General features: G+C 39.8%; 1 protein-coding gene across 10 annotated transcripts in view; it reads left to right on the plus strand.

Moving 5' to 3' along the window:
- CDKL3 (cyclin dependent kinase like 3) overlaps window positions 1-15,536 on the plus strand; it is a 40,182-nt gene that overhangs the window by 10,665 nt on the left and 13,981 nt on the right. For all 10 annotated transcript variants that reach the window (XR_012160217.1, XR_012160216.1, XM_073355558.1 and 7 more), the window contains exons 3-7: window positions 1,949-2,143; window positions 2,919-3,097; window positions 4,122-4,234; window positions 5,802-5,941; window positions 11,653-11,741. Coding sequence is in view for 8 of the 10 variants with exons in the window: in XM_073355558.1 (XP_073211659.1) it covers window positions 1,949-2,143; window positions 2,919-3,097; window positions 4,122-4,234; window positions 5,802-5,941; window positions 11,653-11,741 (716 nt within the window). In the remaining 2 variants the exon portion in view is untranslated. The remainder of the gene's footprint in view (window positions 1-1,948; window positions 2,144-2,918; window positions 3,098-4,121; window positions 4,235-5,801; window positions 5,942-11,652; window positions 11,742-15,536) is intronic.

The following is a 15,536-nucleotide window of genomic DNA, read 5'->3' on the forward strand; positions in this document are numbered from 1 at the left end:
CCTTGTCCCCAGAAAATTGTGTCTCAATCTATTGCTATCCATGACAGTTTTGCTGAAGGTTCTGAACTGTAAGAGAAATATAAAACAGATTAACCTCTTTCTACCAATCTACATACATATTTGACTTACAAAATTAAAACATTCCCCATTTTTAATATTGGGTTTGGAGTCACAGAGTCCCATGCTTAAGTCTGTCAGCGATTTACCATTTGACTTCAGGTAACTCGTGTGCATTCTCTTTGGGACTAGATCCTCAGCTGCATCAGGAAACTGGGTAGGAAGAGCAAAAGTGGCGTTTGTGACTTTCCAATCTAAACTCCAGGTTTGGAGCTTTGAGTGGTTGGTGCCTGGATCCAGCCGACCCGGGGAGGCCATTCTGGGAGCTGCATATCACCAGAATACAGCAGTTCCCAGGTCACACCACTTTCCCCAAGCCCTTTCTCCAGTACATTTCCTACAGCCTACACAGCATCACCACAGGGGTGTGATGTAGTCATTATCCCAGTTCTGTGCCACCTAGGAACAGAGGAGGAATCTGTGGCTATTCCCTCCCAGAGATTCCCCAGCATGATTATCTGGCAGTGAAGGTGTTTTCTACTCCCCTACCTACCCCTGAAACCAGTGTATTCATGGGAGGCCAAAGCAGTGCATGTGGAGGATCCTGCAAGAAAGTTAATGCAAACATAATGTATTATGTTTTCTTGTTAAACATGTTAGAGATGGTTTGGGGCAGATTCCTGTTTGACCTGGCTTGCCCTTTTCTCTCTCAGCCAACCTAGTGTTTGCAAATTCAAAGCCTGAGATTTAAATTTATTTTTTATAGTTGAATGACTGGGTCATAAAGTCTGACTCTCAGTACCAACCCCACTCATTGCCCTAACAGGACGATTATTTTTTAATTTGATCCTTATCAATTTTTAATTAAGACTTGGCGAAAGTACAAAAACCAGATTCTATGGTAAGGGCCTGATTCTCCAACTTGTATAGAAGTCAAGGGGAATAAAGGCTCTAGTTCTAAATCTAGACTAATTTCCATCTGCCTTAGTAGTATTAATCTGAATGGATGCCTCTATAACTGAGAATGTAACCCAAAATTATTCAATATGGTTATAATTAAAAAATTTAGACACATCATCTTTGTAGTCCATTAATAAACAACTTAATAAAACTTTAAAAATACTAAAACTAGAATATAAATAAAAATAAAATATGGAGCTTAATGTGAAATGGTGCACATTTTTAAAAATACCAGTTTGACATGAGGCTTTGCATCTTTAATTGATCAATGCAAATAAAGTGCATGTGCAGGAGTTTTTCTTACCTTCTCTCAGTCAACCATTTCAGTTATGTTATTCCTGGCTTACACCGCTGTACCTGACAGCAGTTTTTGGCTCACCGTTAGTGAACTCTGACAAAGGGGGGAAAAGTTCTAGCTTTTGTACCACAGCAGAAGCTGATTTTCTGGGGACTTGAAAGTCTCTACAGCATGAATTTTTTTTCTTCTTAATTAGGTCCAGTGGTATCAACAAAGTTTTAGCAACTTTGAGTATATTAGCAAAAACAACAAGGAGTCCTTGTGGTACCTTAGAGACTAACAAATTTATTTGGGCATAAGCTTTCGTGGGCTAAAACCCACTTCATCAGATGCATGGAGTGAAAAATACAGTAAGCAGTATAAATATTACAGCACATGAAAAGATGGGAGTTCCTTACCAAGTGGGGGTTCAGATTCAGCCTCATTTTAGCAAAATAGCTGAAATAGCAATAGTTTAAATATTGGGGGAAGGTTAGAGTAGAGGGAATAAGAATTTCTGAATATTTACAAAATGATGTAAATCTTTCATGTCTACCCTTGCAAATATGTCTCTTGGTCAAGAAGAAAAACTATCCTAATAGAAATAAATACTGAAAAGCTACAGTAGAATGTTTTATTTCCTCTCACCGACAGCAATTTCGTCATGAAAACCTGGTCAACCTGATAGAAGTATTTAGACAGAAAAAAAAAATTCATTTGGTGTTTGAATTTATTGATCATACAGTTTTAGATGAGCTACAACATTACTGTCAAGGACTGGATAATAAAAGACTTAGAAGATACCTCTTTCAGATCCTTCGAGCAATTGAGTATCTCCACAGCAACAATGTAAGTACTTCGTAGAAGCTACAAAATAAGGCTAAAACAAAGTGATGTTATATTTTCTGATTGATTTTACATAGTGTTTTGTCTCCCAGAGTTTGAAAATGTTAATTCCATATTAAAAAATTCTAGTTTCATAATAATAGCCTAAATGCTGCCAACTGAATTTTGATTTTTAGAACTGAAACACTTGTGCAGTAAAAGATGAAATACTTTAAAGGGTTAGCCATTAAAGGGTTAGGTACTGTAATTCTCAGGGGTGAGCTGTGTTCACACTGTTTGGATCCAGATCTAAACTTTGGTTCTGAGATGTTTGGAGTTTGGGTTATGGTTCTTGTCCATTTCTGATTATTATTGCTTTCTTATTAACCTACTGACCACTGTATCCTCCCGTTTCAGATTTTCAGGGCAGTTTGCTTACAGCACATTGCTCTCCACTCCCAGCTCTCTGTCTTTTTGCAGTTTCTTCCCTGGTCTCCAGGGGGTCTGTTTTTTTTGTTTGTTCATTTCTTTATTTTGAGGGGTGGGTTGGGGTGCATTGTTACTTCTCTTTTTCTCTCCACCGCATACACATTAGGCTGTTGTTGTGTGTAGCAGTAGCAGCCTATGGTTGTCACCCTCTGCAGACAATTTTGAGAATGTAGGACACTGTACTGCTTATTGTGATCCTAACGTGGCAAAATGTATGTGTTTGTTTCAGTCCATGCTCTTTGAGAGTAATCTTTTATGCAGAATCCTTTTTATTTATTAAAGTAAATTAGACTTTCCTTCTTTTGTCCAGGTCATACATCGTGATATCAAACCTGAGAATATCTTAGTATCCCAGACGGGAATTACTAAACTATGTGATTTTGGTTTTGCTCGGACATTAGCTGCCCCTGGTGATATTTATACAGATTATGTGGCCACACGATGGTATAGGGCTCCAGAACTGGTATTAAAAGACACCACATATGGGAAGTATGTATTTTTATTTACATACCTTATTATTAAGCTGGCATGGAGCAACATTGTTAGAACTTATACTTTTTAGAGCAATATAGTACTGTTAACAAAAAGCCAGAAATTAATTTGCTTGTAGGTGAAACAATTTTCCTGTAAAAATCATGTTAAACCAACAAAAGGATTTAAAATCACTTTGACAAATCAAATCTCTAGTGCCTAGACATAGTAGGGGAACGTTAGATGTGTTCTGTCACATATTTTAAAGAGTGACTCTTGCTTTGCTAGAGGAGAGTAAAATAATAACAAAATTAATTCCCAATACCCAACAAAACGTCCACATATATCGGGTCACATATATGCATTTTAGGCTTGATCTTGAACCGATTGAAGTCAATGGCAAAGCTTTTACTGACTTCAGTGGCACATAGTCTACCATTAAATAGAATACTCTAATTTTATAAACCATACAGATTTTCAATATTTGTTATATAGTTCCTAGACAGATGGTAATCCTTTAAGTGTTATAACACCAAAAACATCATAATCTTTAATCAGATTAGAGCTATTGTCTGAGTCTCAAAAAGAGGATTAAGAGAAATGTCATGAAACAAGAAATAAAAATATTTGGCAGTTTCATATGAGCATGCTAATTAAAGTTCTTGTTAAGTATGACTTTTGGAGAATAATATGCCAGATTCACTCATAATACATGCTAATGCTACTACGCGAGTTTAAGGATTGTCTTAGTAGATACTGTAGTTGTTTTGTAGCTATATTAATTATAGATCTTCATATACAGTTACACAAACTAAAGGAATTTCACAGCTAAGTGCTGCAATATTATTTCGTAATTGTGAAGATATTTTAAAGTGTGATTAATTCTGTGTTATCCTTTTATATTGTCAAATATTCTGTTATTTTAGAGATATTTTAATTCTTTTAAAATTTTTCTTTTTAAAATATCAGCTCTCTTTAAATATGTTTTATCTTAGTATCAGTCTCTGTATTGTTGAGCACTTTGTTCATTTCCTGATCTTAGACCTGTGGACATCTGGGCTTTAGGTTGTATGATCATTGAGATGGCCACTGGAAATCCTTATCTACCCAGTAGCTCTGACCTAGACCTACTCCATAAAATTGTGACAAAAGTAGGTAAGTACTGCTGATGTGTAATGCAGACAATATTTAAGAAAAACACTGACATGTTATAATCAATTTGATTGTTGCGCTATATAATCATAGAAATGTAGAGTGGAAGGGACCTTGAGAAGTCATCAACTCCACCCCCCTGCACTGAGACAGGAACAAGTAAACCTCCTTGACCATCCCTGACAGGTGTTTTTACAGCCTGTTCTTAAAAGCTCCAATGATGGGGATTCCACAGCCTCCCTTGGAATCCTATTCCGGAGCTTAACTACCCTTATAATTAGAAAGTTTTCCCTAATATCTAACTCAAATCTCCCTTGCTGCAGATTAAGCACATTACTTCTTGTCTTACTTTCAGTGGACATGGATTACGATTGATTCCTGTCTTCTTTATAACAGCCTTTAATATATTTGAAGACTGTTTTCAGGTCCCTCCTCAGTATTCTTTTCTCAAGATTAAACATGCCCACTTTTTTAAAACCCATCCTCACAAGTCAGGTTTTCTAAACGTTTTATCTTTTTTTTTTTTTTGCTCTCTTCTGGACTTTCTTAAAGTGTGGTACCCAGAAATGGACTCTGTACTCCAGCTGAGGCCTCACCAGTAGAACAGGACAGTTACCACCTTGGAATTATATTAGTCTTTTTAGCAACTACATCACACTCGTGATTCATATTGAAATTGTGATCCACTGTAACTCCCAGATCCTTTTTGGCAGTACTACCACCTAGCCAGTTTTTTCCCATTTTGTAGTTTTGTATTTGATTTTTCCTACTTAAATGAAATACTTTGCACTTATCTTTATTGAATTTCTTCTTGTTGAATTCAGACCAATTCTCTAATTTTTCAAGGTTGTTTTGAATTCTAATCCTGTCCTCCAAAGTGCTTGCAACCCCTCCCAATTTATCCAAGTCATTAATGAAAATACTGAATAGTACTGGACCCAGGACTGACCCCTGCAGGACCCCACTAGATACACCCACCCAGTTGGAAAGCAAACCATTCATAATTACTGTTGAATGTAGTCTTTTTTTCTTTTGCACTGAGCTTCAGACTTGCAGCAATGTAAGTCCTGTTTATTTTATCCTCCTAACAATATGAAACTGTAGGAAGGAGAATTCTAATTGTAAAGATGAGTGAAGGTCATTTCATTGTCAATATCCTTATTCATGCTGCTGTAATAGTTTGTGGTGATAACATGAAAGATGCAAAGATGGGGGTAAAGCCTCATCATCTGCACGGTTATACAAGTATAAACTACTTTGTGCATCAAACTGCAAATATAATCTATAGTGCAGAACAAGTCTTTACCGGAGGGATCTGCTTTTTATGTAACTTTCCTCTTTGGGAGGGGAAGTAAAGAGGGAAATATAGCAATCTAACATTGTTGCTGAATAGTTTTCAGCTTTACTTTGAAGCCTAAAGACATTTCTGCTGAGAGATTTTTAATTAATCTTAGCTATCCTCATGAACAGTAGAATAAGAGTACTGTATATATACTTAATTATGTGTATTTAAAATACACTTATTTATTGGCTGCTCACAGTGAATTTTGAAAACTATATTTTCTTTCAGGGAATTTGACACCTCATCTTCAGAGTATTTTTATAAGGAGTCCAGTTTTTTCAGGGGTGGTCCTTCCGGAAGTCCAGCACCCTAAAAATGCAAGGAAAAAGTATCCCAAGCTCTGTGCATTACTGGCAGATATTGTTCATGTATGTTAGAAGAGGTCTGAGTATCACGCTTGCTGATGATTATTATTTGTAGCTGTGCCTAATGTATAATATCATGTTGTGACCAGGGTCTCAGCGGGGGCCAGCTGAAGTTACCTAATTAGGGTGAACTGCAAAGAATGGGGCAGACAAACCCCAAAGCTGGTGGATAATTCAATACTTAGATTTACCAAGCCAACACTAAATTGCTTGTTATACCTTACTGGTTACTCAGAAGTCCAAACAACGCAGTTCCCGTGAAGTAACCGAGCCTCAGGCCTCCATCCAGACACCCAAGTCAAATAGGACGAAGATTTCTAAAATCTTATTTCGTCATATAAAAGAAAAGGTTCTGCCAATCCCAAAGGATTGGACACATTACCTCCCAGGTTTCAGAGTAGCAGCCGTGTTAGTCTGTATCCACAAAAAGAACAGGAGTGCTTGTGGCATCTTAGAGACTAACAAATTTATTTGAGCATAAGCTTTCATGGGCTACAGCCCACTTCATCGGGTTACTGAATATTCCACATCTTACCCAAATACACGCTTATATCCAATTCTTATTAATTAATCTAAAATTTACTAAAAAAGAAAAGAGAGAGTATGGTTAAAAGATCAGTATTCATAAAGATGTGAGTTCAGTTCTTGAGGTTCAGATACATAGCAGAGATGGTGAGCTTTGTAGTTGCAAAAAATTCTTTCAGAAATATTTCATAGGTTATAGTCCCATGTTTATATTTCAGGGCGGTCCTGTCAGAACTGGGATCTCAATCCTCGTGGCTTAGGCATCCCCTGCATGAAACCTCAAGCAGATCTGAGATAAACAGGATCAGGACCCAACGGACTTTTATATAGTTTTCTAGCCTCCACTTGACCATACAGTCCTGGGTAAACAATAGGCTTTTGATGTAACCTTCTGCTTTCTAAACACCACCAGTAATTAGTTACACACATTAACATACAACAATTTATTCATTAGTGACAGGTTTCAGAGTGGTAGCCTTGTTAGTCTGTATCAGCAAAAATAATGAGGCGTCTTTGTGGCACCTTAGAGACTAACAAATTCATTTGGGCATAAGCTTTTGTAGGTTGGAACCCACTTCATCAGATGCATGGAATGAAAATACAGGAGCAGGTATAAATACCTGAAAGGATGGAGGTTGCTTTAGCAAGTGTGAGGTCAGTCTAAAGAGATAAATCAATTAACAGCAGGATACCAAGGGAGGAAAAATAGTTTTTGAAGTGGTAAGAGAGTGGCCCATTACAGACAGTTGACAAGAAGGTGTGAGTAACAGTAGGGAGAAATTAATTAAGTTTAGGTTTTGTAATGACCCAACCACTCCCAGTCTCTATTCAGGCCTAATCTGATGGTATCCAGTTTGCAAATTAATTCCAGTTCTGCAGCTTCACGTTGGAGTCTGGTTTTGAAGTTTTTTTGTTGAAGAATTGCCACTTTTAGGTCTGTTATTGAGTGAACAGAGAGATTGAAGTGTTCTCCTACTGGTTTTTGAATCTTATGATTCCTGATGTCAGATTTGTGTCCATTTATTCTTCCGCGTAGAGACTGTCCAGTTTGGCCAATGTACATGGCAGAAGGGCATTGCTGGCACATGATGGCATATATCACGTTGGTAGATGTACAAGTGAATGAGCCCTTGATGGTGTGGCTGATGTGGTTAGGTCCTATGATGGTGTCCCTTGAATAGATATGTGGACAGAGTTGGCACTGGGGTTTGTAGCAGGATTTGGTTCCTGGGTTGGTGTTTTTGTTGTGTGGTGTGTAGTTGCTTGTGAGTATTTGGTTCAGATTGGGGGGCTGTCTGTAAGTGAGGACTGGTCTGTCTCCCAAGGTCTGTGACAGTGAGGGATCGTCCTTCAGGATAGGTTGTAGATCCTTGATGATGCTCTGGAGAGGTTTTAGTTGGGGGCTGTCGGTGACGGCTAGTGGCATTCTGTTACTTTCTTTGTTGGGCATGTCTTGTAGTAGGTGACTTCTCGGTACCCGTCTGGCTCTGTCAATCTGTTTCTTCACTTCACCAGGTGGGTATTGCAGTTTTAAAAATGCTTGATAGAGATTCTGTAGGTGTTTGTCTCTGTCTGAGGGATCGGAGCAAATGCGGTTGTATCGTAGAACTTGGCTGTAGACAATGGATCATGTGGTGTGGTCTGGATGAAAGCTGGAGGCATGTAGGTAAGTATAGTGGTCAGTAGGTTTCCGGTATAGGATGGTGTTTATGTGACCATCGCTTATTAGCACTGTAGTGTCTAGGAAGTGGATCTCTTGTGTGGACTGGTCCAGGCTGAGGTTGATGGTAGGGTGGAAATCGTTGAAATCTTGGTGGAATTCCTTAAGGGCCTCCTTCCCAAGGGGCCAGATGATGAAGATGTCATCAATGTAGCGCAAGTAGAGTAGGGGTGTAAGAGGACAAGAGCTGAGGAAGCGTTGTTCTAAGTCAGCCATAAAAATGTTGGCATACTGAGGGGCTATGCAGGTACCCATAGAAGTCCCGCTGACTTGAAGGTATAAATTGTCCCCAAATGTGAAATAGTTGTGGGTGAGGACAAAGTCACAAAGTTCAGCCACCAGGTTTACCGTGATGGTATCGGGGATGCTATTCCTGATGGCTTGTACGAAGTCCATCTTTGTGTGGAATGTTGGTGTAGAGGGCTTCTACATCCATAGTGGTTAGGATGGTGTTTTCCGGAAGATTAGATTGACAGAGCCAGAAGGGTACCGAGAAGTCACCTACTACAAGACAGGCCCAACAAAGAAAGTTAGACTGACCTCACACTTGGTAAAGCAACTCCCATCCTTTCATGTATTTATATCTGCTCCTGTATATTCACTCCATGCATCTGATGAAGTGGGTTCTAACCCATGAAAGCTTATGCCAAAAAAAATTTGTTAGTCTCTAAGGTGCCACAAGGACTCCTCGTTATTTTTATTCATTAGGTAGTCTATCACAAACTTCAAAGAGATATATAGACAATGACGTTACTTCACCCAAGATTAATCTAAATGTTAATATTCCCTTTTGATCTTTGAATTTGTAGCTATAGTGACAGACAGGAACTGTCTGTTTACATGGGTAGCATCTAAGGTACACACAGTTGGTGTCACTTGTAACTTCTAACAATATAGGTTTGCATTTCAAAGTTTTAGCCTGCCTAGCCATAGAATGGCTCTAATTACCATTTCTAACATGTCTTTAAAGGTCAGCTTTGGGTTAGTTAGTCTGCAAGCTGTTTAACCCTTTCTGGCCATGAGTTATATTTTGTATAAGATTTGTTGCAATTATATAACAGTGGTAACAATAGTGATTTGCATAGTTATATTTTAATTAGACCACGTCAAACATGTACAAGCCAAAGTTTCCTCCAGCAAACCCTTAATGACCCAATCCATCCATGTTGGTCTGTTTACAGCTGGCATTGAAAGTCAATGGATTTATGCTCCTAAGTCACTTAGGTGATTTTTGAAAACTCTACCCAATGCTATACATATATGTACTGTTTAATTACTGTATTTGCTACTGTACAATTACAGAGAGTAATAGTGGGGAAAAAATGAATGCATTTTGTTGGAATACAGCAGTTCTTTCTTTGGCATTAGAAAATACTGCTGGTTTCAAGAAAATGAAGAATCTCATTCATTCAGTGAAAGGACCATAAGCCAAGTTTTCTTTAAGTGGATCAATTATAGCACTCACAAAATGAATGATTACACAGACTAAAGCGGGTATAGTGTTGCAGGAGTATTCCATTCTTCTCTGCCTAGCTCTGTTGCATTGTACACATCCCTCACAATTCCAGTAGGAAATCTATTGTGAGAAGAAATTGCCAGTAGTGCTAATTGTGGTGGTTTTGTGATACTGATATATTTTGAGAAGGGTATAGGTTATGACCACCAAGCTCATTTCATTTGTAATCAAAGGCAGCATTGAACACAAGCCTCAGGGGAGGGAGTATAGTTTATATATTGCATCACTTCGGCTCATCAAAGCTTTTTTTTTTTTTTACATTTTAATCCACAAAACTTGAGAGAGCAAACATGTGAATTTTTAGTGGATTTCTTTTAGCTCTCTGTGTGTCTTTACAGAGGCAGTATATAGGAATATTGTTGAACAGACCCATCTCAGAACTACTCATCCTGATCATCTAGTTAGTCAGGGATGCAGGACATTTTCCATTAGTTAGGACCCATTTTCTAAGTTGGTCACTCCAGAAAATGGAGTTACAGATGTGAGACATAGAAAGGCTGTGGTAATAGAAATATTCACAGCAGGATCTCTGGCAACCATGTGAACTGTTTGGTGACTTCTCTACTGGGTGCAAAGGTGTTAAATCTCCCAAGACATCTAGAGACAACATCTAGTAAGTGGTGAGGATTGTGGTCATGGTAGAGACATTTAGATTACTAGGGGAAAGATCTAGATTGATGGCCTTATGGTAGCTTTTTCTGAAATGCTTCCCACTCCATGCTTGGGCAGCGAGACAGAAGAAGCTTCAGACTCTTAGTGCATAGATGAAAATAAGGTGTAAAGGAGAGGGATTTACATTTACTGGGCACCTAGGACCTCTGAGGAAGGAGGAACTTATATAGAAATGATGGGCTTCACCATAACCAAAGTGCTGGCAAAGGAAGCTACCACACTTTTGGTATATTATTTAAATGAGGACCTGGGAGAAAACTAACAGATGCTGAGGAGCACTCTGATTGGACAAAGACATCTGGAAGACATGGATGTAAGTCATACAAACATAACTCTGCATCCCGTAAAGGATAGGACATAAATTATAGACAAAGTAGAAGAAGGTCATGTTGAGACTAGTTAGGTAAATTCCAGAATAGCAACAAGGTGTCAGAGTAAGGAGTTAAATGAACATAGGCACACAACTAAAAATAAAAATGGAGGGGCCAGATATTTGGCCAGTTAGTCTTCTTTGATAGTGCAAAGCGTGAAAGCTGACCTAAAGAGAAAGCAGAGGAGCCACCCGGTGGGAGAGAATCCCTGGGTGGCGTAAAGTTGCCAGAACCTGCTCTATGTCACTCTCTTCTCCAGCCCTCTATTGGGGGCAGGAGGAATATGCTGGGGAAATCCTCAGCCATTAGAGCAGTCCATAGGGGACCATTCCAGCCAGTATAACTTAGAGTAGCCCTTGGGCCGTTGGCTAGCCCAAGGATCAGGAGGGCATAATGATGGCTTAGAGCCATCTTCCAACCATCTGACACTGAGCAGAGTTTGGTTACAGCTACAGATCTGTTCCTAAAAATATCTGTACCAACATAAAAAGCTTTACAGTGAAAATAATTAAACTAGATTGTGTAGCAATAGAAGAGGACCTAGACATAATAGGCATTACTGAAACATGGTGCAATGACAAAAAAAAAATCAATGGAATAAAGTTATACAGGGCTTTCAACTGTACAGGTAGAACAGATTAGAGCATAGAGGCAGTGAGTAGTGTTATGCCTGTACGATGCTTTAGACTCTAATGAGATATAATTTCTAACTGCAGAGGACTATACTATAGAATCTGTATGGATACAAATCTCAGGTTGTGCGAGTACAAATATATTAGTAGCCTCTGAAATGCAGTTATTTGTAAGCTGGTGTTACACTATTATCACAGGCAGTAATAAACAACATTGCTTACATTATGCGGTATGTGATTTAAAAATTCCTTCTAAAATAACCTCTAATATTTTACAGGCTTGTTTACAAATGGATCCCACTAATAGGATCTCATCTACAGATCTGCTGCAGCATGACTATTTTACTAGAGATGGATTTATTGAAAAGTAAGTATTTTGTTGGCCATTAAAACATAAAAAGCCCTAGTTTCAGATTTTTATAATTGTATATGATTTTTGTAAGAGCTACAGTAAATAGGGAAGTACATGGTATACAAATATACAAGGGTAATAATTTAGAACAAGTGTATTTTTGTGAAGCTATAGGAACATTCAATTACTGTCTGTTTTATCCCTAAGATCTAAAAGAATTCAACATCCCTGTAGGTAATAGATCATGATGAAAGTTGTGCTTCATTAAGTACTTGTGCCCACTCTGTCCAGTTGGTGGGTCTAGGGTAGTTGAAGATAGAACAGCTGTAATTATACCTGCCAACAGTAAACCAGAGATGGGAATAAGAATGGCAGTGTCCCCAAAATTGAACATGAGGTTTTTAGGAAAACTGTTCTACAAGATAAACTGAGAAATCTTAGCTATTATGGCCTCCCAAAAGGAGGCCATAATACAGGGGTGATTTCACAAATTCCGATCACGTCCCTACCTCACTGGGCCGGATCCTCAGATGTTGTATGTCATCACGATTGTGTTGGCTTTAATGGTGCTATGGTGACTTACACCAGCTGGAAGATCCAGCCCTTTGTCTGTCATAAAGGAATCTCTGTTAATTCTGTATAGGTCACAGAAAATGAATTTTAACCCCTGTATGAGGTATAATTGAATATTCCTGAGTCTTTATATTACATAAAACAAGGGACATTTTACTTCTTTGTAATTTTTATTTGCTTATTTGTACAGCTGGTATATTTTATAAAAGTAAAAATAGCAAATTAAATGGAAGAAATCCTGTTATGCAAAGCACTGATATAATTACAGAAAATCAGAAAATACTGTCAAGAACAGAAATAGTAATGTATGAAGCTGCACATCTAACTAGAGAAACAGTACTGTATAATTATACACAGGGGTGGTTGAGCTGTCTATTATTAAGGTTGCCCAACACTTCTCATTATAAGACCCGGTTTTCAGTTGCTTATGATGTTGCCAAACTTTAACTGCTTGGGCTGCAATTTTATATGCCAGGTGTCTACCACTGGCTGAATTTTTCTCAAAAATTTCAGCAAAAATGGTTCCGTTGCTTCTGAGACTGAAGCAAAGGAAAATATGTTGTTTTGCCTGTGTCAAAAAATTCTGGCAACTTTTTTCTTTGAACAGCACTGTCACACCCATGCTTTGAGAGCAGGAACTTGAAATTTGTCTCAGGGATATGCTTTTTGCTATCACAGTGAAAATCCATCCAAGTCTGAGCAAGTTATAAGCCTTTGCAAAATCGCAGTTTGTGTGTGCTTGAGACTTCTTTGATTTTAGTAGCTAAAATCTCCAAAAATTCCATCCTCACTGAGCATACTTCATCTACTCAGAGTTCCTAGAGCATGTTCCCTCCTGCCCAAAGCTCAGGGGCAAAACTGGGCTTTCCCTGTAATGACTCCCATCTGCTCTGGGCTGAGGTTGGGCCAGGCACTGATACTGAGAGCAGGGAACCTGTCTCTTCCTTGCCTTCAGTGACCCCTGGTCTCCTTGCTGGCACCCAGGCAGCATGGAGGAGGAAGCCATCTGAATCAAATGCAGTGGGGACAGACAGAAGCTGGACCACAGGGTGGGAAAAGAGTAAAAAGGGGCAATGAGTCTGTTGAGACTGGGACTGGAGGAGGAGGGAGAGAAACTGGGACTGGCTGGTCCACAGCTGGTGCAAGGATGTTTCGCACCTTAGGCGAAACTTCCACCTTGCACCTGCCCCTCCCCCCCCCAGGAACCCTGGGGCAGCTCCCCGCCCTGAGGCACCCTTTCCCCGCGGCAGCTCCCCTCCATCACTCCCCCCCTTCAGCCTGAGGAGCCCCACCTGCGGCAGCTCCCCACCACCCCCTCCCTCCCCTCGGCCCAGGGAGCCGCGTGCAGCAGCTCCCTGCCCCAGCTCACCTCTGCTAACCTCTGCTTCGTCTCCTCCCCAAGCACCCCGCTGCTTCTCCCGCCTCCCAGGCTTGCAGCGCCAATCAGCTGTTTGGTGCACAAGCCTGGGAGGAAGAGAAGCAGAGCAGGGTGGTGCTCAGTGGAGGAGGTGGAGCAGAGGGGAGCTCAGAGGGGAGCGGTTCCCCTGCGCGCCTTACTTGCTGCAGGCGGCCCTCCCCGCCCCAGCTCACCTCCGCTCCACCACCGCCCCCAACCACTTGGCGCTTTAGGCAACTGCCTAGTTCACCTAGTGATTGCACCAGTCCTGGGCTGGTCACGCAAACTGGGACTGGTAATTGTGGGGAAGGGAATGCTGGGACTGGGAGAGAGGAAAGGCTGGAGCTGGGGCAGAGAGTCTGGGACTGAAAGCTGGAATAGTGGGGAGTGAGAGGCTGGGCAAGGAGATTAGGATTGGATGTGCAGATAGGGAGAACTAGGAGTGGTAAGGGGAGTTTGGAACTCAGAAAGCAATCCCAGAAGGGGAGAGTAGGACTAGGATGAGAAACTTGTGGAAAAGATAGTATGTGATCATGTTATTAAAGACTGTATTGTAAAACATATGCACAATAGGTCCGAATTAAGGTTGCCTTAATTCTGGCATTTCCTAACCTTTTAGAGCTTGACTTTGCAATCTTAAAAATGTTCATATGAAGTTTTTTGTATGTAATACAATGTATGTGTAACAAAATTGACTTAACATTGCTGCTGAAATCTTAAATTTTGCATTTCCTTATATTTATTGAATTTAATTGTGCTAAAATTACTTAAATAAGTGTTGCATTTAATTTTCTAGGGTTTTTTTTAAAACTAAGCAGGAGTGAAAAAAGTGATTGGCTGTACTTAACAGTGTTCGCATTTAAATGGTCACAATTAGATATCTTATAATTTGTTAGGGCTAGAAACAAAATCATTATACCCTGGGAAAGGGAAATTACCATCTTTCTGTTGAGACTCTTACTTTTAGCCCTAGCTGATTGCAAGATATTAGACCTTAAAACTGTCATATTTTCATCTACAGAAAAGCTGTTTTAGACCACATTTAGATTTTTTGGGCTCTCTTTCGCCCTTGTATGTTGAACTCATGGTAACTAAGGCATCTGGATTCACAGGTGGATGAATACCAAAAATATTTCCAGTAGCATTTTAAAAACTCTCCAAAGCACTTTGGAAAATACATTTTCTCTGATACATATAGAGGACATGATGATGTGGGCAGAATAATGGTTTTATCAACATTCTTCTGGGATAGCCTATATAATTCACTCTTAGTTTCATCACTCATCAGTAACACAGCCATTCCTAAAACTTTACGTTATACCACACTCCTTTATATTACATCACCCTGGCCTGCATTTAGATAGTTAGCCAGCTATACCTATAGGACCTGGCCTGATGCCCACTGAAGTTGATCCGATTTCTTCCATTGTCTTCAGTAAGGCAACGCCTACACTATAGGCCTGAGCTTTTGGGCACATACATAGGTTTCTGAGGTTATGAGCTGGGGTGCAATTCCCAGTTTGCATACACATTCTCTCACTAGCTCTCATTGAGCTAATATGGTAAAAATAGTAGTGTAAGCATGGTAGCATGGGCAGTGGCAAGTGTTGGCCTGGGCTAGCCACGCCGAGTGTGTACCCACAAGTTCTGAGTGGATTTGTACTCGAGGTGGCTAGCCCATGCTGCTGCTTGCCACTGCCCGTCTTACTGCAGCTACACTTCTGTTTTTAGCATGCTAGCTCAATGAGAGCTAGTGCGAGTATGTGTACACAAGTGGGGGATCACACCCCTATCTCCAAGTGTAGATGTAGCCTTAGTGTTGAATCAGTAATATAGAGAAC

Source organism: Lepidochelys kempii, chromosome 8 (assembly GCF_965140265.1).
Source record: "Lepidochelys kempii isolate rLepKem1 chromosome 8, rLepKem1.hap2, whole genome shotgun sequence".
Lineage (NCBI taxonomy): Eukaryota > Metazoa > Chordata > Testudines > Cheloniidae > Lepidochelys > Lepidochelys kempii.